Source organism: Platalea leucorodia (genome assembly GCF_965183815.1).
Source record: "Platalea leucorodia genome assembly, chromosome: 11".
NCBI classification, from domain to species: Eukaryota; Metazoa; Chordata; class Aves; order Pelecaniformes; family Threskiornithidae; genus Platalea; species Platalea leucorodia.
In genome coordinates this window covers 7,200,212-7,221,263 of record NC_138833.1, presented here as the reverse complement: position 1 = coordinate 7,221,263, position 21,052 = coordinate 7,200,212, and the positions used below count along the sequence as shown (strand labels likewise).

Genomic DNA, 21,052 nt, shown 5'->3' with positions numbered 1-21,052 from the left:
CAGAGCCAGGTGCAATATTCTGAGACTTCTGTAAGCAACCTGGACAAAAATTACACTTGTGAAATACCTCTGAAGCAACTCAGCCTGAACAAGTTCAGCTGAGGGCAGAATGTGGCCCTAAGAGAGAGTAAGCACAGGTTCATTAGTGATTTGACAAGTCAGTGAGCAGGCAGCCAAGGTACAAGAGCTGCAGCAAGGAGCACACGGAGTTTTGGTATTTAAAGCAAGAGACAGACATCCCTGCAAGTTGCAACAGTAAAAAGAAAAAGCACCGGCGTCAGGCCAAAACACCGACTGTTTATTGCTTGAATTCCTTAACGAATAAATTAAGCCACAGACCATTTAAAAGCCTCTTTGGATTATATGAACTTTAATAAAAGGCATGGACAAAACGAGGATGAATATTTAAGTGCCTGCTGATCATTTAATGTCTTTTGCAGATGCAAAGTTGCCAGGAAGATGCTTCTATGGAAAGACAATCCCTCCCAGGGCAGCCTGCAAGGGCCCCCGGGGAAGTACGGGACTGTCAGGTGCATCCACTCTGGTTATACTCTCCATTCGGACGATAGCAAATCAGACTTGACACTGTTCTGTGCGCTTGTATATACAACCACTGCTACCTGTCCTACAGGCATATGGACCACAAGTGTCTGGCACAAAATGCCATCTGCTAAGGCCAGGGTGGCAGAGCCCAAGAAATGCTGACACACGGGTTCATCGCCAGTACCTTTGGGGACGTGATAATGCCGTCCTGCATCAAAGCTAACAGCCTTCCTGCTGCTGAGCCACAGAAAAATCTCACATCAACAGAATAGAACATAGAATATAACACAGGCAACGGCAAAGGGATCTTGTCTTACCGAAATAACTACAGGGAAAATACGGTGTGGTTTGGCAACAAGGTAAGAGGGTAAGAGGAAAGACATTTTTACAATAAAAATGATTTTTAGATCAAAGAAGGAAATACATAAAACTGTGAAAAGCTAACAGAAGTCCCCCAAGGCTGTCAATCCTCAATCCACCCCCACCAAACACCTTCCACCTCCACCCACCTCCCCATTAAAGGGATTAAGCAAACATCCCAAGAAGTCTGTGAGGGAGTCTGGGGGCTACAGGAGATCACAACCTAAGAGCAACAGTCAGGAGATAAAGCCACAGATGCATAAATGTAACTCTGCTTCTCTGCTGTGTCCCATATGGAAGGTCTCAGAACAATTTCCATGCTGGACCCTCTCTTGAGAAGGGATGCTGGAGGAACCAGGTCAAGCAGCAGTGTCAGTAGCCATGGTTATGGAACAAATTATTGAGTGTTCATACACTCGTAAATACAGTATTCATCTTGTAACGAAGAAGGACAATCATCGGGCCCAGGCAATATTCATCTGGAGGCTCTTAAGACAAAATAGCTCACTGTGAAGGGCAGTCTCTCGCGTAAACCTCTGTCAGCAGCAGAGGAACAGAAGGCAGCAAATGGAATGATTTTTTTTTAGAGGGTCTCAAGGGAGATCCAGGTAATTTCAGAACATTGGATTTGACAATTACACAATCTCTGCTCTAAAGAACAGAGATAGTGGGCACACAAACACACCCAGAGTGCTTAGGGAAGGCACTGACAAGAGGGATAAGAATTACAGAAGGTACAGAAAAGCTTTGAAATGAGGAATAATGAAAACAGGCAAAGACTCAGCAGTCAAGAAATAGATGACTGACTAAGTGTACAACAGAAGTCTGTACATTTACAAACAGCATAGTAGGGAAAAAACCTCTTCACCATCTTTTACTACAACTAGGGGCATCAAATGAAGCGAATAGCCGACACTGCAAAAATGAGGAGGTTCTTCACACAAAGCACAGTTAAGCTGTGAATTTTGCACAGGATGATGGAGATGCCAGCGGTTTACAATGGTTGGAAGAGCAACTAACAGAAGCTTAAATGAGAAAAATCTGTCAAGGACTGTTCAGTAGATAGCACCTCTGACGCTGGAGCTCCCTGAGCTGCAAATCACTCATGGTTGGGAGCATATAGGAAAGATCTTCAGTCTACGGGATCCCTCTGCTATTAATCTCCCATGCACTGACAATTAGCCACCACCAGACCATCGTCCTAACTCAACAGGGCCTTTCTCATGCTATGCCCTTCACATAATGTAACCTGCAAGCTTATCTGCAACACTGTGCATTTAGGTATCCTTATTCTTGTACGAGTCTGCTATTACCTAAAACCAACATCTCTTTCATCAAGCTGTACTTGTGCATAGTTAATACAATTCTGTAGCATAAACTGAACAATGAAGCATACGCTTCGTGATGGACAGCACAACATGCTGTAGGAATGTGCTATTATATGTATACAGACACACACACACACAGACCCACAAGGACACTTTTTAATTCTGCTTACATCCCAGTTAGTAACCGATAAAACCCTACTATGCACAAACATCCTAATAACCCCAAATGGAACCTGGTATAAATCATACTCATCACAATTTTATCCAAAAAGATGTTTAAGCTTTTAGCAGATGAATTGGAGTTGTGGCATTTATATGGAAAATATTTATCAAACTTCAAACAAATAATATTTAAAGCAATATTTATTGCTTTAATATTTTTCTAACATCTCTTCGATAATGCAGCACATACAAATAATTGCTGAATGCACTTGAGGATCTGAAGTAGTCTCAAACTACAGCATTTCCATGGCATCATTTTGGGTGGCAAGCACACACTCGAGGTGAAGTCTCTCCCAAGTCAGCATGTCACTGCCTCAGAAAAGAAGCATCCCCTGCTTATTGCCAAGCCCTTGAAACTCTTCAGAGCAACTCAGCAGTGGGCCAACACCATAACCTGTCCCCTCTAAAGCAGAGCACCCATCTCCTCGAATGCCCTGTACGAGGATGGAGACCACTCAGTTCCAGTGGCTCAACCCATTTTGAGCCACACCTGGAAGTGAAATACAGGAAGGCAGCTTATACAGACTGCGTTTTCACAGACTAACAGCTCTTTCTCTTTAAAATGTTTTGTGCTCTTGTGGGCAAACTCCAAGTGGAGCTGTGAACTTCAGCACACAATTCTCTCTAAATATATTTCCCCAGAAATAGGCTCCTTGCAGCTGTGCAATTTCAACTACTGCTGCAACGACAAGCACGCAGACAGATACAAAGAACCAGGACATTCAATTGCCTAATAAATTTATGCTAACTCACTGCAAAGAAAATTTCTATTCAGAACCCAGGGAACCACAATACGACACGTATGATAATACAGGTGACTCACCATAGAAACATTACTTGGGTTTTGGTTGTTCCCCCCCCTTTCTTTTTTTAATATTAAAAAAGGATGGTCTTTTAATTCAGGCCTGCAAGTTTTTGTCTACATTTCCTAGATACGTTCACCTGGTACTTCCAATGCAACACATCTTCCTGTGAAATCTCTCTTTACAACCAGTTTTTAGGTCACTTGAGATGCCCAAGCCTGCTTGCACCAGGAAAATTAGACCCTCAGTTTGTAGTGGTAACTTGTGAATGCTATCGCAGACACAATTCATGTGGTTATATCACCGTGTCCTCTGATGAGAGCAGAATTAGAGGATGTGGAAATAAAAGTGCCCCCCTTATTTCTAGGTCACAGCAGCTAATAGTAGGTCTTTATCAATGATGCTGATAAAACAGATTATCTTGGCAAGCACTTTGCCAAATAGAATTATTAATCTATTATAATTATCCAATCTTCTTTAAAAACTTTACTGAATCTGACATGGTTAAAAATATTCCCATAACATTTTCTACAGGAACAGTTTTATTTTAATTAACTTGTACGACCATGGTTTGATATTTTTGTTTTACATAAGAGTCTAAGGTGAATTGAGAGATCGTATTTTTTGCTAGTTCATAACTTGAACATAAACATATTCTATTTCCCCCAATGTTACCAGTGAGGTTTGTCTTCAGTAGGTAGATAGTAATTCATCAGTAGTTCAGCTAGCAATTCAAAATCTTGAGACATAAAGTGTCTTTCGCTATGTTTAAGCTGATCTGCCTACTGACATGTAAATATATACATTTATGCATGCACATGCTGTAAGTGCAATGACAGGTTTCTACAGTACCTGCTGAACTAAACTATCGCTGTTTTCACGCTATAAAAATACCTCTTCTTGTGCCAAGATCTCCTGCTCTATTTTCACACCTCGCTCGGCAGAAGATGCTTGCCAGGTGAAGCGTACCAACACCATCCATTCCAAAAACCTGAGAAGACTCCAGAACATGTATAGAAACCACCCATTTCCAGGAATAAGCTCAGTTACAAAAATAATTATTTCTGAGATCGAACCCCTGATTACCTGATACAGCCAGGAAATCATCAATGGAAGTGATGTCATCAACAGCATCTGTCAGCACGCGGACTTGCTTCTCCCACTGCTCTTTGAAGAGATCCATGTTTTCTTGAGCCAGCTTGCTTTGGGGCTTAGCAGCCAGAGCCAGTGCAGCGTTAATGACCTGTAAAACACCTCTGGATTTTTAAAACATACCCTTAACGAAACAATTAGTTTCCATATGTTTATCCAATGAACTCAACAGCAAACAAGGCAAGTTTAATAAGTTTTCAGGAACTTGATGTTTAAACACAAAAGTGTTTATTCTGTTGCTCTCACATCCAACTCATACCTGCTTCCACATTTATTATGGTTAGTTATTACAAACAAAAACACTTGGCAAGTATTCACACGAGCTAGCTTCACCTTTCTTTAACAGCTCATGTTAAAAAGGTGTTGCTTTCTGAGTGCAAGTTGTGTTGTTAAATATTTTAGACAGGATGACATTTAGTACACTGGAGGCTGCGTTTCCTAAGCTATTTGCCAGAACCTGAGAAAAAAGGTCAAAAAAGGATTAATCTTACACAGTCTAAAGTAGAAACAATATGCAAACATAAAATTAAAGATAAAATTTGTATTTATTTTCTTTTCCTTAAAGCTTTACTCTGTACCTTGCCGGTAATTGTTATAGTACCTTGAGATTTCTGTTACAGCTGTGGAAGAGCTAGATTAGCCAGGGCATAGAAGGAGAGGCCACTATTTGATGCTCCTCCTGAACACCCCCCTACTCGTTTTCTTCAAACCCTAAGACTGTAATTTACTCCAGATCCTTGTTTTTCTAAGCAGAACAAATGCTACACATACTACCAGGTAACAAAGTTTCTGCTGTGCCAACTAACTGACCAAAAAAGCCTCTTCAGGTGTGGGAAGAAAGCAATCTCAAAAGCCTGCTCCTGTTCCTGCTGCACTACGCTCCAGCAGAATGACCTGGAAACGTGCCAGGCTGAGAAACCATCCGCAGTCAGAGCGACAGGACAATCCTAACCTTGTTTTCAAGCACCTGAGAGTTAGCGCTAATTAACTTATAAGTTCAATGCATAATTTTTTTCTCTATTTTAGGACCATATTAATTTCACAAAGTTGTCAAAGAAAACATGCAAGCACCAGATGTTCCTGGTTTTCCAAAATCTACTTTCCTACCTGCTCCGTTTAAAAGTATCACAAAGCATTTAAAAAAATATATAACTCACTAACCATGGAGACGATGGTGATGTCAAACGTATCACGACGGCACTGAATGAATCAGGCAGGAGAAGGAGGCTGATTCACCCGACGGAGGCTAGAAATGAGCAGTGACCGAGGAAAATCCACAGAAAAGCTATACTGCTCTCCACGCTACCATCCTGCCTCTGGAGATGGAGGCTGCAAGTCTGGGTCACAAATCACAACGAGCTCGATGGGTTCGATCACACAGACAAATGCGAGAAACAGTCTGGCATGAGCTACAACCTGTTCAGGAGACCCATGGGGACGAAACGTGCCTGTGAACCCTGCCAATAACGACAGTACCCCTGTCCTTCATGAAGAACATGGGGTCCTCTGCTGCTTCCCATTCCTCAAAGCAGGCACTGAAGTCACACCTTCTGTGTAGGCAGCTGCAGGAACCAGGTGTCCCTTCAGAGAGAGCGCTGCTGCCGGCCATGGGGCACGCTGGCCAGCTACCCTCACGCTGCCCATTAAAATCATGGTTCTCAAGTCCTGAAAGCCCCGAAAAAAGCCTTGCAACACCCAAGAAAATGATGTTTAAAAATTTAAAATCAAACAGAAATAGAGGTTTTAGAAAAGAAACTGTCCTCTGCTCAAGAGGTCTGCAACACTATTTCTTGCCCCAGTCTGATTGATGCAATGAATTATCCACCTAACAATCAAAATCTAGATATCCAAAGTTTTATGAAGGTGAATCCAAATAACAAGCATCCTGGAAACAGAAAGGGTAAAACAGACAACGCTCCAGAAATCTGGTCTCAGCTTTTATCCTAATAGTAACCGTAACTACTGAGACAGAAAAGATGGTCATACCAAGGGTTAGGACATTTTCTCCTGCTCTCTTCTAGCTACGTTGACTAATATCAGATACGAAAACATCCTTTAAGCACTGAGACAGGTCAGCATTAATGCTGAAGGAACATATGGCCTGTGTACCTGCGTGGTGTATGTCTGGACAGCAGCAGCTGTCCAAACAATTAATCTTTGTCCACAGCACGTGTCCAACCCCAGATGCCCACATCAAGGAACTCTCCACATGTAATAGAAGAGCTGTCATAGGTGGAGGGCTCTGCAAGTGCTCAAGAAACTCAAACAGGGCGCCGTCACCAAATCCAAATGCAGGCGGCACAAGCTGCACCATCGTCCTCCCAACAGGCAGCTTGTCCAACTGAAAAAAGGACAGTTTTTTGTACATTACAACAGCAAAAACGCATGGCCAAGGCAAATATTTTTAAAAAATGGCCAAGGAAAACTAGCGTGTAAGATCTCCCTTACAAACAGACATGTCTTGCATTTGGAAAGCAGCCAGCAGTGCTAGAGATGGTGGGGAAGTCAAAGGCTATCAAGTGTCACTGTGGAACTGAAGACAAAACTACAGCTTAGGAAACCCACACAGGTATGCACGTGCTCAGGAAGAAATTCAAGACAGCAGATGCAGCTTAACAGTCCTTTTTTGTAGCACATACTCTATCTCCATGTGCAAAGTGGTTCCAACGTTCTGTTTTAGCAGGGGCGATCAGACCCTTCGCTCTGCCAAATATGTACAGCGTAGCATGTACGTAGGCAAGTTATCCTGGACACGTCTCACACATCTGCTTGGGGTAATGTCCCAGGGATTACTGCCAAAACCCTGCAAATTATCTGTTCAAGTACATGTGCTCTTACATGATGCCTGGTATCCAGCACAGAGCAACTGATTTATTTTCCAACAGATGCTTAGATAGACGTGGGAAAAGGACAGGGATGCTGGATCTTAAATAGTCTCTGTATGTAGCAGGACTGCGATTCCTTTATTATCTAAAAATGAGCGCTTGGTGGGGAGGGGGAAGGGAGCAATTAAAGTACACTATTGCTTCTCCAAAAAACATGAAGTATTGGGCAACTAATTTAAAATATGAGTAACTCTTACGTGAAGGAGATATATATAGTTCGAAAAATAGGAAGAACACGGCCAGACTACCTGAAATGTAGCCGCTTCCATGTAAAACATTTGGCAATTTCAGGGAAATATTCTGTATTTCAAAGCTTTTGAAAACGCTGCCAGAGTACTGTGATCACAATGACTCATTGAAGTTGTACAAAGAAAAGAATCAAACAGGGACATTTTGAGACTATCCAGAAGGAAATGAAGCATGGCAAGAAAACACACTATTTTTATCGGTGCTTTGTTTCATGTAGCAATTGCAATGTTCAAGTCAGACAGCCCAACACTCGATAACGTGGTTCCAGTGAGTTACTTGGAGTCGATCTCCGCCGCCTCGCAGCTTCCTGCGGCAGCAGCCAGGACTTGGCAACGCACACCCCGAGATCGGGGAGGCTTAGGATTCAAAAGACTTGCAATCTGTACCTCAAATCCTCTTCTCACAGGAAGAACCTGCTTCCTTTTTTTTTTTTTTTTTTTTTTTTTTTTTTTTTTTTTAATTTTCCCTATTGAAATTAAAGATGTCAGACTGAATTTATAGATTTATACCTTTGCAGGGCAGGACTCTCCAAGGTTCCCTGAAGGGTGACTTCTGCCTGGGTTACAAGACTGCAGCTACTTTGACCAGAAGCTCTCTCAAAAGACACAGCTATTCCAGGACAGAATAGATACACTTGTGGGTAAATTAAAGCCACTGGATCACCCAGAATGAATTCTTTTGGGCATAATTTAGGATGACTTCCAGCCTCACCTTTATAGCATCCCATCTGAAAGACTGATAGAGGCCAGAAGAAAGCTCTTATACATGGTGGTGTTCCTACAAAGAACAGTTTTGAACACTTGGCATGGCCAAAGGAAGAAACACGACTTGGGAGAAGAAAACGATCACCTATTTATTTTGCATTGCAATCCCTACCTGTTGTATCTTTACATAGTCTCAGCGCACACAATGTCCATAAGCCACATAACTCTCCATTTCAATGCCTATAAGCACTTTTTATTTTTTGCCTCAGTCTTTCTGATAGGGACTTTTTGCTCTTCACAGGAGACTGTCTGCAGCTGGTTTAACTTTGCCCTGTTCCCTGTAGTATTAGTTTTAGGATGTTACTGTGCCACAATAAGAAGGAGTTTTTCAGTTTCAAAAGCTCTAAAGCAACACCCAGTCCTCTCCCCTCTCCTTACTACACACCTTTTCTTTACAACCAAAAAAAGCTGCTGTCCTTAAGTAACTCACTTGTTTGTTTTTAAATAAAGATCTTCATTTACCAGCTTTCTTGTGGCATTTGGGTAATGAGTTGGAAAGTAGTTCCATGACCTTCAAATCCAGGATACTTTGCATTTGTACAAAAAAAAAGCTAATAAAACAAGCACCCACCCATCAGCTATCATCTCAGGGTGGAGAAAAAAGGGACGCGCACCAACCAAGCCCCAGCTGGGATGTGAAAATCAGTTTTATTCTGGAGTGGGTGAAAAGGGAACTTGTCAAGCAGACAGCGGGATCAAGTTTGCTTTGGGAAGATGCCTTTTGGAGTAGCCTCAGTGCAAGGCCGAGTGGAAGAAGTCTCTTGTTCAACCTGCCAGAACTGGTATTCGCACCATGCAGTGCCCCTTATTCGCTCTATTTTATCGCTGCCTCACAGGCGCTCCTGCGATACGGAGGGCTAGTTGTAAGGTAGAAGCCATAGCACAATTCTTGGAGCACAGCTTTCCAAATGGTCAACAAATGAATTCATGACCTTACCACCAAAGCTGCCGCACCAGCTGAGCCCAGCCAGGACTCCCCTTGCTCCAGTGGATTTTAGCGCTCACATTTTTCTGTATTAAAGCAGCATAGCTTGCTTACTGGCAGTTTGTAAGAAGCTGCTCATAATTTAATTTTACATATGCCAGATGCCAAAGTTACCTCCAGCATTCACCCTACTCATGTCTCCTTCCCTGCTCCTAATTGCATTTTACTCTGAGTGGAAAAACCGGTTCATAAGCAGGACATTTAAGTCGCTTCCAGTTACATTCAACCCCAGCTTTGCATCTACATGTCTACGTGTGCTAACCCTCTACATACTTCAATACAGCAAAAAGCACTCTGCAGACTCTGATGAGCCAAAATGCCTGGAAGCAAAACATACAGAAGATTGTTTTGCACTTTCTCTAGCGATAATGGCAGCGACCAGCAATTGTACAGAGGCTGATGCACCAAAAGAAGGAAAAGTTTGCTTTGATTTCCAATACTTTGCTCCAATGTATAAAAGGTACTTTGAGCACTTTCCTGCCAGTTACACACAGAGTGACTGCAGCCATCTCTGCAGAGAGATTTATGCCTGTTGTTACAGTGCTAAATGACCCACAGATGCACACTTTTACTGGAATAACATGACCTTTTCCAGGTTAGCGTATACTGCTGTCAAAGTATTTACTATTTGCATCTTGCGTATACATAATTATCCTATCAACTTCCTCCTATATAGTAAAAGCATTTTCATTTGTAGCTGAGGACTGATATTATAGTACCAGTCAATGCAGAAGCTGCAAGAATTTTGGTGCCATTTGTTTTGGTGTCCATTTGTGTTGATTCATTTTGTATTTCACTGATTTCAAGTGCTGAAGCTCTGGGGGTTTCAGGGTCTCTGTCTTTTCTGGAAGCTGTTCTGCTACTGCACTCCACAGATCATACTGTGCCTGCGATGAAAACATAGGGTCCTGGCACACTCATACCTCTTTCTACAGAACTGAATCCCTTTTTCCTATCTTTGCTTCTTTTTATCCACCAGTAACTGCTAGAGTTTCTAATATTGTTTCTTCGACGGCCACTCCTGTCCTGTGCTCGTTCTGCTTCACAGCAAGACTGCATGATACAAAACTGCAACCCAAGTGTGAAGTTTTTAATGTAAGTATTTCTACTCAATGCCAATAAAATGCTTCGAGCACCTGTAATTAAACAGTCTGGAGACATCTGCTAGTTAGTACATTCAAAAAATCTGACAGTCTTTCAAAGAGAAGAAAAAAGGGGACAATTGTTCAATGTTAAGTCTTTACTGCAAGAAAAATTAAGTTATCTCCTTCTCCAGCAGCCACCAGGGAACTGGCAGTAATTGGGGACTCAAGGAGGAGAGAAAGCCTGCAGGTCACGTTTGGGTTTGGTTGATTTGAGGCGGGGGATTGGAGGGGTTTTTTGTTTCTCTAAGATGCTGCAACTTTTAAACAAAAGTTTTTGTGCTATTTGGAACCTCTACATGGGATTCCTTATGCTTTGGTGTTTTTTCTATCTGTGTCAGTAGGTGTGATCAGCATATGTAACCATCTGCCTCATCAGAAATCTATAAGCAGCAAATTGCTTTTCAAGCATTTCAAAATTGGAATGTAAGGATGTGGAACAGCAATTATTAAAACAAGATGTTAATATGAGAAGAGCCAATTTATTTTTATAAAAAATGTAATTTAATCCAAGAAGTATCCGGCATCTGTTTAATGGGCAACACTTGCTTGACCGTGCAGGGGAGGGTGAGCTACGCCAAGCGTGCTGTCTGTGCCAAGGTAGGTATGGAGGGAGCGTGGAAAGGACACGCAGAGACGCTGCCTGGTGCTCTCCCAAGGCTTCTAAGGAGGATGAGCTGTTTGGGCAGCAGAGGAGAAAGGCAACCAGCACTGGCTCAGAGCAGGTCCTGTGTGTCCACACCAGGGAGGTGCAGGTCTACCCTGCCCCTGCAACCCACTTCCCAGAAGGTGATGAGTCTCAAGGGCAAGGGGCTCCAGCTTTTGCTGGCAGAAGCAAACACCCAACCTGATGGAAATTCTAATCTATAATTATTTTCTAAAACTCTCAGCCTGACTGCAATTTGGTTAAAAGTCTATAGATGAACTTCACAGAGGCTTTAAAGAACAAGAAAGTCAACATATAGCTGGTAAAAGCTGCTGCAAGTGACAGCAGACTGTCACATCAAAAGGCTGGAGCAACACTCTTTCTTTTCAAGAGCTGTACTGGGGCATTTTCACTCTTGCTTTCTAAACACCTACAGCTTGTATGATCAGAAACACTCCTATGGTTAAGCTCTCTTCTCAGACATCTTTAATGCAAAATGCTGTTACAAAACAGCTTTTGCAGGCTCCCAAAGCAAGTACTTCTTGGAAACAGAACTCAGAAGCCAGAGTTACGAGCAAGGATCCAGGTTTTCGAGTCGAGATAAACAAAATCTTTTGCTAATTTACCATTGGCAAGCTCTGTGTTTAGCAAGAAGGCAAAGACAACTTCCCCCAGCGCTCTGCTAGGCAAATGGAAGCACAGGCAACTATTCCAAGCATTTCACAGCAGTACTTTTCCATTTCCCTTATGAAAGGCATCTCAAGCATTTAAAAAAAAAAAACAAAAACAAAAAAAAAAAAAAACAAAAAACCCAACAAACATTTAACTGTAGTGATGGAGGACTTTTGTTTCTTCATCTTAACCCACCATAGACTGACCTGTTTCCCCCCCCACCTAGCAAGGCGTGAAGCTGCAGGACTACAGGTAACTCCTGCGAGATGCTGGACAAAGTAGTTTCACTTTGATTTACAGACTTTCAGCAACGCATGTCCTCAAAAAGAAGAGAATTCAGGTAGGCTTGTAAGTCAAGGCTTCATGAAGAAAAACACCAGTGATCCCCTAACGCTGCCTTATTTCTCCCCTGTAAACCTAGACTAACACAAGTCACCCAGTTGGCTACTAAGGAGCATGCACAGCTCTTCCTAAGAGTTCCTTCTGCACCATCAAAAGGGAGCTCTAAATATCACATTAAGTCTCCAACTTCGCATTAACTTCTGTGTTAACTGGCTGGGGACTCACAAACAGGAACGATGATGTTACTCTTGAGGAAGGGCTGATTTCCAGTAACATAGCCACACTAAACAAATTTAACTGCTTGCTTTTGTAGAGACTTTTCAGATGAAAATTTTCCCGCTTCTTCTTTTTCCTCAAAGAATTAAATTTCAAACCTGAGAACATCTGAACCCGTAGGTGACATTAGCAATGACTGACTTCTTGTCCTTACGGACAAAACTTCCAAGTCTTCCCTAACCAGTTTGAAGTGTTGCATGTTCCTTACTCCTGCTGCCGGCTCAAGGTGGCTAGTTACGGCAAGGGACTGAATAACTACTCTATTTGGGATAAAGCTTTTATAATTAACTCTACAGATTGATTTCTGCAGAAATCACTCTTTAACCAGGAGTTCCCTGCTCCCAGAATGGCCTCTACTCAGCTAAGCTATTTAACAGGTTACTTGGAACTCAAGTGCATGAAATTTCAGTTTCATCCTTTCAACCACAGCAATACCTTGAATTAAATTTCATACATCATATTTCTGTGTGATACTGATATATTCACTGGAGTTTCAGAGACTATTGTAATTACTGATTGACTTGACTCATTCTGAATCCAGCATCTTCCTGGAAAAATACCATCTAAGCAAAAAAAAAAAAAAAAAAAAAAGCAGATAATGTCAGATTAAATCTGTATTTTATGCCTAATTCACACGTTTGTTCAGCACAGCCACCTAAAAGGATTCAAGAAGCAGCTGCGAATCTCATCATCAGGAATCTCTCATCAGGAATAAACTGCAGAACAAACATATTGTCTAAAAACGGAAACAAAATCCCACTATGCTGTTCTTTATATCTAGAAGCATTTAGAGATTATACAGAATAACCAAAGTTTGGGGACCGTTCAGTAACGCAGTCGAGAAGGACGATAGCGTGCTGCGTCGATTAGACTGGCATAAAACAAACTTCTGTATTGTTAGGAGAAAACACAGATGCCATTTGTAAAACAGTTTAGACAAGTGCCCCTAATGATCTCTCAGGATTCCCAACATGTTTAAATACTCTTAGTTCATTAAAGAATCAACCAGAGAACATGTAATGTAATATAAAAGCACTCTTTCAAGTGCTATGAACATCTACAGTGTCATTTACTAATCTCTTGGTGACGACCCTGAAATTAAGGCAAGACTGTGCAGTGGAGCATCTGAAGGGCAGGCTTTGAAGTTCAGATATGTGACCTTTGCGAAGCCAAAATCCATCAGTTATAGCCCTTGTCCATTTATAGATAATCAAAGCTTCCAATGCGTGTTAAAGGTATTATCCATAATCCCTGAAGTCAAAGGTTAACAACTGCACTTCAGTATATGTGACTAATTTGGTGACTATTGGCTGTAGTTTGTTAATTATTTCATGTTGACTATCATGGTGTTTATTTTATAAAGGGGTAGATTTACTTAAATAAGCAGTTGTCAGAAAAGCAAAGATAGAGTTTGGAATGCATACAACTTCAGCAATGGGGAGGGGAAAAACACACCGCAGGCTTGGGCAACTACCAGAAACATTTAGGTTCAAAGAAAACTTAACTTTCTTAAGATGATTATTTTCAAAAGCATCAGCATTTATTTGGCGCAACATGCATTAGACACTCATATTCTTGGAGATAACTAAAAAAAAAAAAGTTACATCCAGCCTAGTTGGTTACTTTGGGAAAGAGCAAGCCCTTATACCAGATGAGATGTCTTTTTAAAAGCTTTTTCTTCCACATGCTTTGTTCCAACTGTAAAAATTGACCTTTGGTTTTAACAAGCCGTACGTACCGCTTGCCCCAGACGTGGGAGGCAAAGAACTGCACGGCCAACACAGCTGATGCACCGGCCCCAGGGTCTGATCCAGGAGCAGGAACCACAGAATTCCACCCCAGGATGCCAAAAGGCCTCCTAGGTAGTATTTAATGTTTTATGTTCAGGTGCCTAGCTTCACCTATTTAATAGCACTGTTACTTAAAAGCAATAGAAAAGGTAAAATAGTCCTGCTTCTCACACTACCTTCACCTATTCCTCAAAATTCCCCTCCTGCTGAGGCGGGTACAGGTGTACATCTCTCCCTCCCTTTCAGCTGGTTTTAAAAGGACCAATGCATATAGGAAAACCTGAACAAATTCCAAACAATCCTGAGACAATACACCTTATTTTCACAAAATGTCATTTGACGAATTTTTTGAGTACATATTTTCCATTAGCTCCTTGTTACCAACAACAGCTTATTTGTATGTTTTAGTTCTGAATTTCCTGTTGCTTTAAAAAATGTAAATTACAAGAATTAACAGTGCACTGTAGTCTTCAGCAGTTCATCCAAGTATCTAGTTGTTGATATTTAAAACATCAGGGCTGTCAAAATGGAAGAGGATAGTCTAGTGCTTATATAAACTTAATTTCCTCGTTTCCATTAAAAAGTTATTAATTAAAAGGTAGTCTCAGCCAGGTTCAAAACTCTTCACGCATAGCGAGCTTCCTCTGATCCTACTCTATTGAGAAGATTTTTTTGGCATATTTATATTCTACTTAGATATATTATTTTTTGCCTATAAATCATCTTATAGCATGCACAGGAGCAGTGGTAGCGTCTTCACAAGACATCTTCCTGCAACATGGACAGGCACAGTAAACCACTGAAGTTTCACCAGTTTACTGTCTCGCAGGTTACTAGAATACCCTGGCCAAATGAAATTAGAGCTATTATGTAAAACAGACCCATTCATATCACTAATTACTTTGTTGTAGATTTTAAAGTTTCTAAGTCATGATGCCTACACAGCATTTCATTCTCTACATGTATTAAGGAAAAAGCCAAGTTCTGCAGCAAGTCCATAGACAGACACTAAGAGGCTGGAACACGTTCTAAGCAGGACCAGTTGCCCAACTTATTAGGGTATGTCTTATGTTCTTATGCTCTTCATTACCTGGGGACACAGGGCTTCAAGCTGGCTGGCTGACATGCGAACCAATTTCACACCTTCTTCGTTGTTTGAGATGGAACAGGCCAAGTTGGCAACCTGTGTCAGAGGTGGGAGAACACAAAACACAACTGTTAAAACTGGGTTTTACTTCTCTCTGTAGGAAACTTTTTACATACCCCCAGTGACCAGTAACCCATCATGAAATATAAAGTGTCCACATTTGTTCAGTTCTAACCAGTTTTGAAACCACTAATGACATCTGCCCCTTCTCTAGCCATAAAATCATAGCACATCAAAATCATAAAACCATAGTCATTCAAACAGGACAGACAGATCATTGTTACCACTGATTTAGTGAAGTTCTCTCCAGAAAAAAGGTACAAGAGCATCACTGGCAGCACTTACAGTTAAAAAGCCCATTCCCACTCGAGTGAGACAGCAGCAATCACACAATTAAAAAACCAATCCAGCTCCCATGCATCCAAGGATTAATTCTTCTCATGTCCATAAGTGCAGGAATGCTTCCTTTTTTCTTGAAACATTTCTATATCCTACTGCGTGTCAACACAAAAGAACTTGGAGGCTCGTCAAGCAATTCACCTATGCAAATGGTGCAGTGGTGATGCAAAGCTCAAGCTGTTTTGCTGGCGTTGCACAGAGCGCGCCTCTGCGACAGGATACAGGTATTTGAATGCATTGGCTTAAACTACTTGATGTACTTCTTATCTAGCCAAAAACTGCAGTATCAGGCACGTGTTCCTTCAGCCCTCCATTTATGCTGTGATTCATCGAATAAAACTATTTGCTGGTACACGTGATCTTGAAGATCCATCCACGATTCTCCAAGATTTGAATAGCATCTGGTGATGCTGAAAACTTTACTCCAAAACCTTGACCTGCTGCACAGCAGCATCCTTAACTAGGTCATTTGAAACAGAGGACCTTTTGTAAACACTTGCCTTTTAAGAGCACACAGGAAGGGGACAGCACAGAATTTTTTGGTAATTGCAGATATTCCTCATATCGGAGCTACTCTCAGGGGAAGGAAGTCTGAAGTAAGTTACATTCCTTAGCTGACAGGTGAATGACAAGCATGTTATTCTGAGCCATTTGAACACAGAAAGCTGTAAAAATAGCACAAAGTGAACTGAGATGAACACTGAGTACTGTCCTTTCAGAGACAGAGCAACCTGCAAAACCCCTCAGTAAATGTGCTGTAAAAGCATCATCACAAGCCAGCAGATGCTCGGTAACACCAGTGAACCAGTTTTCTCCATATACTTTTCTCCATAAGCTGGGGAAATTCCATTCTCCCTTTAATTAAACTATCCCGTGCATTCATATACACAAGTCATTTTGAACTAGTATCTGCAACTACATCATGTGCTTTTCCCCCTCCCTAAGCCGTTCCCTTACGACAGATGTTCCCACACAGAATACATTACTGTCCCACAAACCGTCAACCACATGCCAACATACTTGAACGGTGTTTTTCATCAATCCCATTATTAATTTTGGGACCAAAAAGCAAGTTCCCATTGCAAAGCACACAGTCTGTTCCTCTCTCCAGCTCCAAATCAAGTTACAAAAGATGTAAACCCATGCGCTGTCAAGAAGAGAGGTATGTTTCCAGCACTGAACCACCAAGTAAACAGATGCAACGGCACATATTTGGATGAAAACAAACTGAAGTTGAGAGAAAGACTGTGCAGCATCAACACGACACAGAAAACTCTGCCAGCTTTCAGCAATATTAGTGTGCTACTCCTCAACGTTCTTTTCCACTAGTCTTCGTAGATAAGACCTACATATCAAGAGGTGGAGTGGCAGTAAGTCTTCAGTTCACTGCGAGGTCGTGCAGCTCGCACCCAGCTTAGCCAAGCTCTTTTCTCCCTCCTTGCTGTTACCACATTTGCTACAGTCTCCAGCTCAGCTCCTCTCTGCACGGCACTACCACCAAACAGCTGTACTCTCTATAATGCCCTATCAAAAAGAGATTTTCTGTTGAACATAGGGTTTTTTCCTCTGTAGATCTGCAATGTCTTAAATCCCTAGTTCGCAGTAAGCTGTAGTATATTATGCTTTTGTTTAGAGGCTCAAAAAAAAAAAAAATCAAAAGACAGTAAGATGCCATGATTTAAAAGTCAAATAAAGATTTTGCCGTTGTTTTAAGCACAGGTCATATTTTTGAGAAACACCAGTTTGCCAATATTTTTTATGGTCCATATTTCCACATCGTTTCTGCCTCCACAGCAGCAGTTACAATCTCTAGGAGCAAGAAGAACACAAAGCTCTATTGAGTAGGAGCTGAATAAAAGCGACATTGAAGCACTACAAAATCAGCCTCTCCGATATCTGGAGATGTTGTGCTCTCTCTCAAGCCAAGTGCGATGAATCAAGCGCACAGAAACCCTGCTCTGTCTGAATACAGAGAGGCAAAGAAGTTTATAATTGAGTGTCCCCGCCATGGTATGATGAAATTTTGCTTTTTTGCACAGTCATTTTTGAACCGTCATTTTTCTTCTGAATACCTCACTGATGGCAATTCTTCTTTAGAAATTGCCTGACTGGGACTGCCAACCTTTATGAAAGAAGCGTGTGTGCTTCCCTGACTGAGGGTCTTTGGCAGTTTAAAGACAATCCAACTGTTGGCTGCCGCATCCCATCCTACTGCTGCGTCTCCAAATCTCAACACTTCATTTCAGCATGCTTGTCAAAAGAAAGCTATTTGCTTTGGTGGATTAGTTTCTCTGCCAGATTAGCACACAAACTTCCCAACAAACTATTTGCTGAACATCAGAGCAAAGGAGGGATGTGGCAGCAGCAGAAACGACTTTAGAGCGCTGCAGGACACGGCCCTAAATTCACAGCAATCCAGCATTTACTGCAACCGTAGGAAGACTCTGTCAAACTATTGGAAAACACTCAGAAACCTCTTAAAACCTGAAATTTAAGAAGAGCTATGTCAACTAACTAATCAAGTTGTAAATGACGTTACAGTGAGGTATTTTAAGTTATCATTAATTGTCAGATGCTCTATAGCATGAATTCTAAAATTCCGTGTACCAGCTCAGGTGGACGGTTGCATGATTAAGAAATCTAATTTTAAAACTACCTGAAAGAACCCATCGTCAATAACTCCTGTGTGATATTTGACAAATAACTTCAAACTCCCTGTCCATAGAGAGGATAGGGTACTGCTGGCCAGCTATTTAACAGGTACGCATAATAGGTAGGATTTTGCAGCTGAGATGAAGACTGACTACAGCCAAATTTGTTTTAAAGCATACAGAGCACTTTGAAATCATACATTTCTAAAACTTCCAAATAAAATAGAGCACCTCAAGCAAACAAAAATTTCCCTTAAATCAAAATGTAAATGAAATAGTTTCTCCATGCCTCCAACGATGTAGCTGACTGACATAGCAAGTGGTCAGACTTGATTTAGAAAGAACACTTGTGCTTGAGAGCAAAACAGCAATTGAATTCCCGCTGCATTTGTTCATTCTTACCATTCAATATAATCAAGCCCCTTTACATAAGCACTACTGGCACAGGCATCAAAGGAGACAAAAAAAAAAAGCGCAAATAATGTAATCAACCATAACAAGCAATCTCTTGAAAAAAGTTAAAAATACATAGGGAATGAAGACAGACTAGAGAAATTAGACTGACACGGTTCAGAGATACCTCTTGCAGCACTGACAGACCAATTTAAAAGCATCTTTTCCATGCAGTATCAAGGCTCTCCTAGTTCACAGAGTATACAACCATCTCCCAGAGACGGCTTCATGTATTCCAAAAGGCAAGACGGACCCAAAGCAGCTGCTGATGTTTAGATGGCTGAGCTTAACTTTACCCCCAGCAACAAATGCACCGAGCATTAGCGAGAAGTGCACAGACACAGCCATTTCTACAAACTGAACTAATGAACTGGAGCCAAGTAAAACTCAAAGCTGAAGAACTGATCTGGAAAGTAGGTTTCATGCACTGATCCGTTTTTGAAACTCAAATCTGATTGGTATTAATGATGAGATCAGAGTACTGCAAGATGAGATGATGCCTTTGGAGGAGGCATTAGTTAACTGGTTCCTTCTAGAGGTGGGCACCATCTCAGTGCAAAGGGTCAATTGAGAATACGTTATTAACAGGAAAGTATAATTCTAATATAAAAATATTGTGCCATCTGTCACAGAGTGATTCCATCTCCAACTCTAGTTATTTTGATTCTTCAGAATTTACTAATTTTAAATCAGGAAAAATCTTGACATTTCTCAAGCAGCTTTTTCCACCATTAGTGAAAATTTGCCAGCCTATGTTTGTGTTGTCAGCTGTTGTAAGACAACTGCCACCTTTCACAACAGGCAGTTTTTACTTTTTTCACCTGAAATACATTTTTGATTTTAACTTGAAATTTGTTCAGATAATTACTAAGGAGCTGCATCTTCCAGCAATTCAAAGGCTATAGCAGCCTCAATTACATGAGCTTGGGGTCATCACTAAGCTGCTTAAATTACGCTGTTGAAAATAATGGAGACATGCTGCTACAACTTTGTACTTGTTAAACTTTTTCTTTGCACTGGCATCCTAGCTTAGGTAGAGGGGTTACTTTACATAGAGCTGTTTATTAAAGGACTGACAAATTGCTTTTTCAGTAAGAGACACAAAAATGCAAGAGAAAAAAGAAACTATAATCTCTAACACATTATATCTTCTTTTTCAAGGATTTCAAAGACTGATACTGAAAGCTTGTATCAAAGTCTTTGCTTCATGCACCTGGATTGACTTCAGAGAAGCAACACCAACTTTTTCCTCCTCGTTTACAGGTCATGTTTTTAGGACAGCTTCTTCAGAAAGTCAAATACACAAAGCCCTCCTAAATGGGTGCTTGATGCAATCATCCAGCAATGGCGTAATCCAAAGAAGGTTCTGTAATGTGTTTATTATTGCACAGTTTAAAATTGTCAGAGCTGTCTCTGCCACGCAGCATTGTTATAAATAAGGATTATATATCGCTACGCAGGAGACAAACACACACTAATTGAATTCTAAGAGTCTGACTACTCTCATTTGCAACCGCAGTTGTAAAAATAGCATTGCAGAAGTAAGAGCTTTCAGATGATCCTCTTATTGAAAAACTCAACTTTTCAGTTTAACATTAACCAGTATCCTCTGATAACTGATGCTCACAAACCGCTGTGCAAAAATAACAAACACAAACTCATTTATACACAGAAAATTTGGGAATTTAAGCAACACGAAAACAAAGCTTTTCAAAGGTGTTCCTGGCATTTTAATTTCTGATTAAACTTCAGAACTTGTTCTATTTTATTTTTATTTTATAATTTCTCTGGGAATGCAAGTTACCACTTTTAAGCAGTTTAAAATCCCCCATTTAAAATTCAAAAAAAGAATGGACAGAATTCAACATTTTCTTCTTGAGGGCCTGCTAAAGGAAAGTGTATCTGACATTCTCACAAAATTCAATAGCAGCACATCTAATTTCTTCCTCCCCCATACTAAGAAAACAGTCCAGATTCACTTTATGGTGGTCAAAGCCCATGAAATTAATTCATCAGCAGAAACAACTGTTCTGGCAAAACTAAGTGGCAACTGAGGACTCCCAGAAGAGATGTGTCAATTACGCAGTTTCCATCCCTCTTAAAAAAAAAGATTTTTATTATTCAGTAAGTCCATACATTTATTCTCTCATACACTACGAATATTCAAGACAAATGGGAGTATTTTAACGTCCAGTCCTAATAGGAACTGCATGAGGGAGAAGTCTGCATGACAGCTATAATCC

The 21,052-nt window shown here is 41.0% G+C and overlaps 1 protein-coding gene across 3 annotated transcripts in view; it reads right to left on the bottom strand.

The window, feature by feature from the left end:
- Window positions 1–21,052, bottom strand: part of CTNNA1 (catenin alpha 1) — a 120,022-nt gene that overhangs the window by 18,285 nt on the left and 80,685 nt on the right. For all 3 annotated transcript variants that reach the window (XM_082324558.1, XM_082324559.1, XM_082324557.1), the window contains exons 10-11: window positions 15,250–15,342; window positions 4,343–4,499 (exon numbers count right to left, since the gene is read on the bottom strand). In XM_082324558.1, the coding sequence (XP_082180684.1) occupies window positions 4,343–4,499; window positions 15,250–15,342 (250 nt within the window). The remainder of the gene's footprint in view (window positions 1–4,342; window positions 4,500–15,249; window positions 15,343–21,052) is intronic.